Source organism: Athene cunicularia (genome assembly GCF_003259725.1).
Source record: "Athene cunicularia isolate RWA chromosome 5 unlocalized genomic scaffold, athCun1 chr5_part2, whole genome shotgun sequence".
NCBI lineage: Eukaryota > Metazoa > Chordata > Aves > Strigiformes > Strigidae > Athene > Athene cunicularia.
In genome coordinates, this window is record NW_020799102.1 from 9,609,958 (window position 1) to 9,618,600 (window position 8,643).

An 8,643-nucleotide genomic window follows, 5' to 3' on the forward strand; every position below is an offset into this window, starting at 1 on the left:
TATATATATATATATATATATTTTTACTGAGCCAAAGAAACTGGCTTTTAAATGTCAGTAAAATAGGAAACTAGTTCAAAGAAGAGAAAAAGAGAGATAGAAAGAGCACAAGATCAAAAAAAAACAAAAAACCCAAACCAGCCAACCCACTCTCTAAACACAAAGTGAATTAAAACCAGAATTGTTTATTCAGACTTCTGGTTTGTTCCTATGAACAGTACCTTTATTAGATTCCACCACAGAAACCGAACAAGACACTCTGGTGTTTGAATCTGCTCAAAGGCACAGACTCCTTAAGCCACCCTACAGTTCCAGGGGTCAGGTCTCTCAGAACACAGAGTCTGCTGCAAAACAATCTGTTGTTAAAAGTAAGCTAAAAATGAAAAACTCAGCTATCACTTTAAAGCTACCTTTAAAGAAATAGTAATAGCCTTTCTTTTTGACAAGGTGCAGCAGAGAAACTTTTCACACTTCCCTAGGAAATACTTATTTTTCCCTAGTCAACAAGATCCAAATAAGCTATAGCTATTGCAATTTCAAAATCAGCTAGAAGATGATCTTATCCCAGTTAAGGGCAAACTGAGGTAGTCTCAATAAGAAAGATGTAGGAAAATGGCTTGGGGAAGCAAAGCTCTTTCTCTCTCTCGAGTTTCTCTTACCTCGGGAATACTTAAAGAATCTTGAAACTCCAAGGTATAAAGCCAAAGGTCAGTGAGATGCTTGCCTATAAAGGAAGTTAAAGGAGAGTTTCTGGTAAGTTCAGAAGCACAGTATCTTGCTCAGTCTCAGTCACTGAGAGCAGTGAGTTTGAACAAAAAGGGTAAACTGATCCTGCAAGAGATCCAGTATGGAACTCCACACAGTGTACCAGTGCATGGTAAGGAGTTACACTTCTAACCCTATTTCTTAACTTCTGACTAGATAACACCAAGAAGGGCGAATTTATCAAAACACAGTATCCCATTAGCCCCTTAACAACAGGCACTTTGTCTGGATGGTATTTTTATTTAAGCGGTTATGGAAAGACAGCAAGTTACTGTTCATCTAATACCAGAGATTCAGAACAAAATCTAAAACTGCAAGGCTGTTAAGCATTCAAGCATTGAAAATCATCTGCTTATTATAAGCAGAAACTACTTATTTATTTAATGGATGTTTTATTTTTCCCTCTGCCTAAACCTGTAGTATGAGTATCCTAATTCAAAGCTAGTTATACAAAAATCACCTTGTTCTATGTTTGATCTCCAGTATCGTTATCCAGAAAACACCCATGTTTTTTAAAGGCCAAAGTTCAAAATTACATTTTAAATGAAGAAAGTAACCCCCGTTACTTGAATTTCTTGAACTGAAACTATACACACAACAGTGTGGTCAAAACTCCAATACAGCCTAGAATAGATACAAAGAAAATTCTAACAGTCATGTAAGTTCATTTCCCTTAATACGGTTAGCAAATAAATGCTTTTTTAAAATAAATGGGGGACACAAAAAAAACCCCAACATTTCCTTTCATTCCTATTCTGACAATCCACATAAGTTTCATTTAGCCATTACCATGACTAGAAGATGCAAGCCACTCCATCTTTTGGATATAACACTCTTCAATGAAGTTAAACATACAACTAGAAAAAAACGTATTAAGTGTAAGGCGATGGGGCGCTGGTTTGTGGGGGTGTGTGGTTTAGTTGTTTGGAGGGCTTTTGGTTGTGGTTTTTTTTTAATTCAAAACATTCAGCAGTAGCAAACCAGTTAGTTCCAATGTAATCACTGTGTGTGATTACACACAGTTAAGGAAGACAACCAGGAACAAGCTAAAGGACTTTACTGAATTAGGTTATCAGGAAAAATTAGAAAGAAAATAATGGAGAAACCAGATTGTACTCAAATGCCAAACAAAGTAATTCTGGAAAGTACACAGACACTGAGGTCTGGAGAATGTAAAAGCTTCATTTTGAAAAAGGGTGTGTACCTCTAATCCAGTGTCTCCACAGTGCCACAACACCACAGTTGATATAAAGCCATGCAACCTTATTTAGCAGAAACCATGTAACTCATTCTACCTCCAAACCCTGTTCAAGATGAATACTGAGTCCTTTAACTACTATATTGAAATGAGCTAAGGGTAGAATAGATTCAGCACAGACCTCTGGATGTGAGTGACATGGAGCTGCTTTGCTTTTTTGTCTTCATTGCTCAACGGTGACTTTAAGGGAGAAGAGTGACATACCCTGTCAAGTTCAGCAATGAGTGACGGTTTACACCAAGGCCAGCAACTGCTCTTGGTGCTGTGTTCAGAGAAAGCAGCTTCCGGTACATCATCCCTAAATATTTCATGTTTCCTATGGAAGACATGGAAATTCTTCAAGCTTGGTCCTTTAGTCTCACGTTATCAGACACCACCACCCACACCACACACCAGTTTGTAACTTCACTGAAAGCATCAATACAGAGTTAGGAAACACCTCTAGATTCTCCTAAACCAGACAATAATGCGTTCAACTTCCTAAACCACTGGTGAACTTAGAAAGACACTGGAACTGCTCTCAGTACTCCCTAGTAAGCTATTAGGGCTTTAGAGAACGAGGAAACAACAGTGACTTAGTTAATGCCAGCAGTATGATCAGGAGTCTGGTTTAAGACTTAAATACCAACACGTTTGTATGCAAGATAGTAAAGAGTGGATTAGCCATTAAGGCACGAAGGCATGCAACTACAAGACTCAGTGCTCGGCCTAGGGAAAAGCATCTGAACCTAAGAGATGGTAAGGTGTAAGAATTCACTTGGCCTTTTACAAGTGTTAGTTTTAATCTCTACAGTGTTAGATAATCTTGAACCCAGAGAGTAACAGCTGGTAAAATCAGTTTTGTTTTTACAAAAAGGACAGGCATGCAAGACTAAGTGAATCTTACAGACAGGATAGCCTTTGTCAGATAAGAACAGGACTGATACAACAGGATTTGTACAAGCAGCAAGAAAATCTCTCAAACAGCTATACTTGGCAAGATTATACTTCATAACATATGGGCCGGGATTTTTTATTAACTGCTGATCTGCTATTTTGTCGAGGTAAGAGCTACCAACTTGATGAAAGAATGACCACAAGGCCTGTAAAGAGGGCCAGAAGCTCTGAAAACAACCTGCCTTCTCTTGGAAATCCATGAGGATGAAAAAAATGTTACTTTTGGGTAAAGCCACTAAAGACATTTCCAGAGCTACATTTTAAGCTGTCCATCAAATCCTTGATGACAAGAGGATATTTCAGAGGAATACTGGACAAACTCACTAGATGATCCGACTGCAATCTTTTGAGAACTAGTCTTCAGCTTTTTCAGGTATTATTGACTTGACAGCTTACAGAGGTAACAGCCCATTTCCCAATCAGAGGGCATTCAGAAATTGCAGGACTTTATTTTTATGTGCCCTGGTAAAGTAAAGTACAACTCCAGTAAGTGTCATCAGCTTACGCTAGGCTGCTAGTTGCAAAAATACAAACCTCTTATGTGCTTCCAACAGCAAAGCAGAATGCTGGCACAGTCACTTCCACAGTATGTCTTCAAACAAATCGGAACAAGAGAACAGGAAATATTTGCTTGCCATCATAAATGGCTGTTTTATTTTAAGCACACCTCAATACCCAAACTATGTAACTAATATGACTTCAGCACACCGAAGCAGAAGATGTCCAAACATAAGCCGTCAATCTTAATTTCTACTACAACCATGTATTTGGGTACTGGCATCTGGTATTTTGAAAACAGTCTAGTCTTTTCATATTTGCTCCCCCTCCACCTGTCTTCCCTCAAAGACAATAAATCTCAGGAGCTCTAGAAAGACTATGGCTTACTACATGGAAAGAAGAAGATCTAAGCATCACAGCTACAATAACAAGCAGATGTCATCACTGTACTAAAAAGGTAAACAAGAACTATGCTGATGCCTTTAATTCATTGCAACAATAGAAACTCTCTCAATAGGTCTTTGTGAAAAAGGCAAGGAGATGTGTTTCAGGTAGAAGTTGTAAGCCTCACCTAAGTATTTCCCATAGTGCTCCAAGCTTATTAACTACTGTCCTTGAAGAGTGCCTGTTACTGTTCTCCAAGTCTGAGAAAGGAAGAAATACATGATGATAGCCTTTGTATAGTCTTTTGATTCAAAGCAGTAGTTAAAAAAAGGATTTCAGGTGTTGAAAACATTATCAGCAGAAAACATTTATGAAAGTAGCTTCTCCAACTATTAAAAAATGAATACATCATTCCCTTAGCAAAAATCGTAAGAATTAACTACCTGTCCATAACCCGTGGACTACCATTCACATAACAAAATAAAAATTCTTTTGACCATATATATTTAGCTCGATTAACCACTGGAAATACAAAGAAACTGCAAAATGAGCAGTAAGAGCATCTTCCTAGACACAATGTGCTACTGTAAACAATAGCATGGAAGAAACAGGAAGAACTCAAGCATTCCTCTTGGAGATGGGATGTTGCACTCTCCAGCAAAAAAGAAAAATCTATTCAGAGCAAGTCTTCACAGTTATTAGGACCACACTGCTGCAATTTCATCTGCAACTCACGCTGTCAGGTTATACCAGCAACTATTTCTGTTATGTGACAACACCAATTAAACTAGCAGTCATTTCTGAAGCAACCAGCTCACTACATACATACAACACCTATTTAACTGATACTCTGGTTATGTGACCACGCTGCACAGGTAAACTGTTCTTTAAAAATAGCCACAGCAACAGTTTGAAGGGTTGAACAGCCTGTTTCCCATGATGTGCTGCCTGGAAACCCCAGCTTTTATTATTGTACAATAATAAGCACACAATTCCTGCCCTTAGAAACATATCATCTGTATATAACTTCTCCATTAAGCTAGCAACACAAACCTTGTATGCAAACAAAAGCTTAATAGAGATCTATAGAATATACTTATAATCAGCAGTATGTCTACAGAACAGGAAGAAGCAGCAACAGCTAAATCCTAAGACTACACTGAATTTAGATCAGAAGCATTCAGACAGGTGTGTAATGGTACAGAAGTATGTGCAATTCTGGTAAGCACAAAATCAGTGTGAACATTATTTTATACAGACATGTCTGAGTAGCATTCCTTCAGTGTGGGTCTGCAACAACTTAAGATCAAGCAGCACCAATGCTGAAATGCTCAGGAACTATACCTTTGTGATATTATAAGAAAAAAAAAAAAAGCGCCAGCACCCAGGCACATGAAATAAAATGTAGAAATACTAACTTCTGTCTTTGAAATATTTCAAATATTTCAAATGACTGATGGTTTAGAACTTGTGATTGGTTAACTGTTTAAGCTATGAAATAGTGTCTATTAACCACCTGTTCTACAGCATAAGCACGAGGGCTGAAAGACCTGGCAGCACTGCAAATGCACGCTGTCACAGAGCTCCGAGTTCCAGTGTCACATGCAACACTGTTTTAAAGGTAAAAGCTACTCACAAATTCCCGTTTTTTCACACTTCTGTAAACATGCAAGAAATTCCACAGTTTTGCTCTGATTACATCAACTAAGAAGAGCGATTCTTTTCTAGAAAAATAAAGGCAAGTTACCTAGTATTCATTTTGTGTGTCTGAAAACCTAAATAAGGATCAAGAACCAAACTAGTTGCTAGGTCATCGTTTTCACACAGTTCCTTGGCAGACATTCCAGAGGAAGGCACATAACGACTCTGACCCTCAAATCCTGAAGCACTGCTACCTGCAAATAAGAGAGCATAAATTAGATATCACTTAAGGAATGTAACAAAGCCCAGCTATGCTCAGGGACAGAGCACCACAGCTTGGAGACAAAAAAATATAGAACAATTAAGGAAGATTATAACATATCTGAAGAAGCAGGAGCACAGTTAGTTTTTCACTCTTGCTTTTATCCATTTCTGTAGCAGCCAATAGAGAAGGTATTTTAGAACATATTTAATGGGTTTCTTCAAGTAAGTTTTTCTTCTCTCTTCCCCATCCCAACTACAAGGATCTCTCTAGATTACACAGTTCAGTTGTACCTGTCTCTGAAATTTCTGACCTATAAACATGAAGCTACAAAAATTTCACACCTGAAAGGACTTATTCCAAATTTGTATTTAGCTGTTCATCCCAGACCAAGAGCAAAAATAAAAATTCATGTTCCTTAAAACTGTTTCATAATGACTACTGATATATGTGACTTCATTCAAAATGGGGTTTACTTCTACATGTGCATTCACTAAAAGTTGGGCTAGTCATTCTAATTATGTTATCCACTTCCAATCACATGAGTTCTCACTTAGTGCCAATCATATATACTTATACCAGTTCAAAATTAACCTACATCCAGTTATTCTCACTTAAGAGATTGATATTCCTGAAGCGAGTTAACACATCCAACAAATACAAACATAATTAGCACTTCTGATAATAGCTACATGCCGAATGCAGACCTCCTTCATGAATTAAGACAGAAGCCTGACTTGCAAAGTGACAGATGAATCACATACAGTGCTCAGCCACATAAACATGTACATACATCTGCTCGATCTTCTCTCGACTCCATTTTTGCCCGTCTTCGGATTCTCCTTTCCCGCATGCTGCAATTTGTTCTGATTCTGTGCATGGTCATTAGACGACTTGCTTCCACTTCTCCTGCCATTCACCACCATGTTCTTGGATTCTCCCAGCCACTTCATTCCCACAGACAATCTGACTCAGTTGCATTTAGTCACTTTTGAAAAGGCTTGGAGAAGTGGATGAATAATTTCAGTTCCAATTCCTATTGGAAGCAAAACATAAACACGATCAGAACTTACTAGGAAACTGTTTCCAAGACACAGATTTCAACAAAAAGTTTTTTTAAAAATAGGGGGGCATAGGGGGAGACGGTGGTCTACATTTGCATTAGGAAGAAAGAAAAGCAATTCATTAGCACTAGTACAGGGAACTGTTGCAAGTACAGAGCTCCGCAGGTGAAGTGCTGACCAAAGCTGATAAAGTGCTAAGGATAATGCAATTTTAGGAGCTGGACTATGCACACACATATACATATATGTACTTATATAGGCACACATACACATGGGTGAATACACGCACAGCTCAGACTCCAAAAAAGGACTATTTTCAAATACCCACCGAATTAAGGTTGTATTTCCTAATAATTAAAGCCTGTAACCTGTTTGGAACTCTACAGCAAAGAATAGCATATACAAACATCCTCCAAGAACTAAAGATGAACACAGTTAAAAAAACCAAACAAACAAACAATAAAACCCAAAACCCCAACCACAAAACCAAGACCATTTTTTTAAACAGAGGGAAGATGTTAAATCTTTATTTAAAAAACAGAGTTCAAAAACCCCTCCATGATGATCTAGAGGACCCAGGCTACTACTTTTACTGTTCCATATAACCAAAAAATAGTCAAAACACACCTGGCTCAACAGGCCAGTGGGGTCACAAGTACAGCTGAAATTTTACAGCACATAAATGGTGGTCAGCAAAGCACATGCTAGGTTTTATCTGCAGCCTCAATGCCTTTTACATAAATAAGAAAGCTACTAATGCTTTTGCACACAGTTGCATCTCTCTACAACTTGCAGGAAAAAATCCAACACTGATTTACACAATTATTTGACAACTGCATTTATGCATTAGTAATTAATTTACTTCATTTTAAGTCATCCTCCTCCCTACTGCTTCCTCAAAGAAATAAATCATGCCTTTTCTTTATACTGTAAAGCATTAATGCTCTGCTAACAGCAGATAAGAGGCACCAAGTAAGGGGCATTTCAATCTGGTGGAAGAAATTCGCAACAAAGTAACAGATGTTTTGAAATACCATCTTCTGTAGAAACACTGCTTTTAATCAGTTAAGAGTAGCAAAGTAAGGGATTTGTGTTAAGACACCTATGTGACCTAGCTACTTAAAGCTACAGCAATATTTATGGCCAGATGATTAGTAACTTGGTTACTTACAGAGATTCAGAAGATTGATGTATTAGAGAAAAACAGTAGTGGCAAGTGACTTAAGAGATGTATTGGCTCAAACATCTTACTAGAACTATCATCCAGAAATCTACAGATTTTAGAGTCTTTTACAGATTGTCACAGAAAGATAGTCAGATTATCGACAAAGTGTAGCAGAATCATGCTGAGGAAAAGCTGCCTGAGCTACTGCCTCAATATAAAGTAAAAAAAAAATTGAGGTAAATTATCAGTGGACAAGGGATTTTCTTGCTGCCAGTGATAGAAGGGATTGGCTTTGACCTCAAGATTAAAAAGGTACACGTCTGTTTTACTGGACCAGCAAGCTTTAACATAGCTCTGTAACAGAGCTGGAACCAAACAGTTTGACTACCAGGATACAGAAGTCACTCTGTGTACTGACAACATTCTTTAGGAAGATACCAGATACAGTCTTCAGATTTGCTGGGAAAAACCCTTTTCATTGCATTTAGCTGTATGTAGAAACATAATTTTTACATACTACCTCCAAAAAACCCTTGGAAATCTTACAGCAAAACCTGTCCTAGACAATGTTGGGCTTTTTGTTGTGGTTTGTTGTTTTGTTTTTGTTGTTTTTTTTTTTCCCCTTCATAGAACTTGCCTAATAACATACATTTAAAAAAAAAAAAAAACA

The 8,643-nt window shown here is 37.7% G+C and overlaps 1 protein-coding gene across 2 annotated transcripts in view; it reads right to left on the reverse strand.

The window, feature by feature from the left end:
- The window catches only part of KMT5B (lysine methyltransferase 5B), a 22,254-nt gene extending 15,477 nt beyond the window's left edge, over positions 1–6,777 (reverse strand). Inside the window, exons 1-2 of one of the 2 annotated variants that reach the window (XM_026850478.1) lie at positions 6,538–6,777; positions 5,589–5,736 (exon numbers count right to left, since the gene is read on the reverse strand). In XM_026850478.1, the coding sequence (XP_026706279.1) occupies positions 5,589–5,736; positions 6,538–6,697 (308 nt within the window). In that variant the 5' untranslated portion in view covers positions 6,698–6,777. Of the gene's footprint in view, positions 1–5,588; positions 5,737–6,537 lie in introns of those variants that run through there. The other variant, XM_026850480.1, reaches the window with a different exon arrangement.
- Between the last annotated feature and the right edge of the window lie 1,866 nt (positions 6,778–8,643).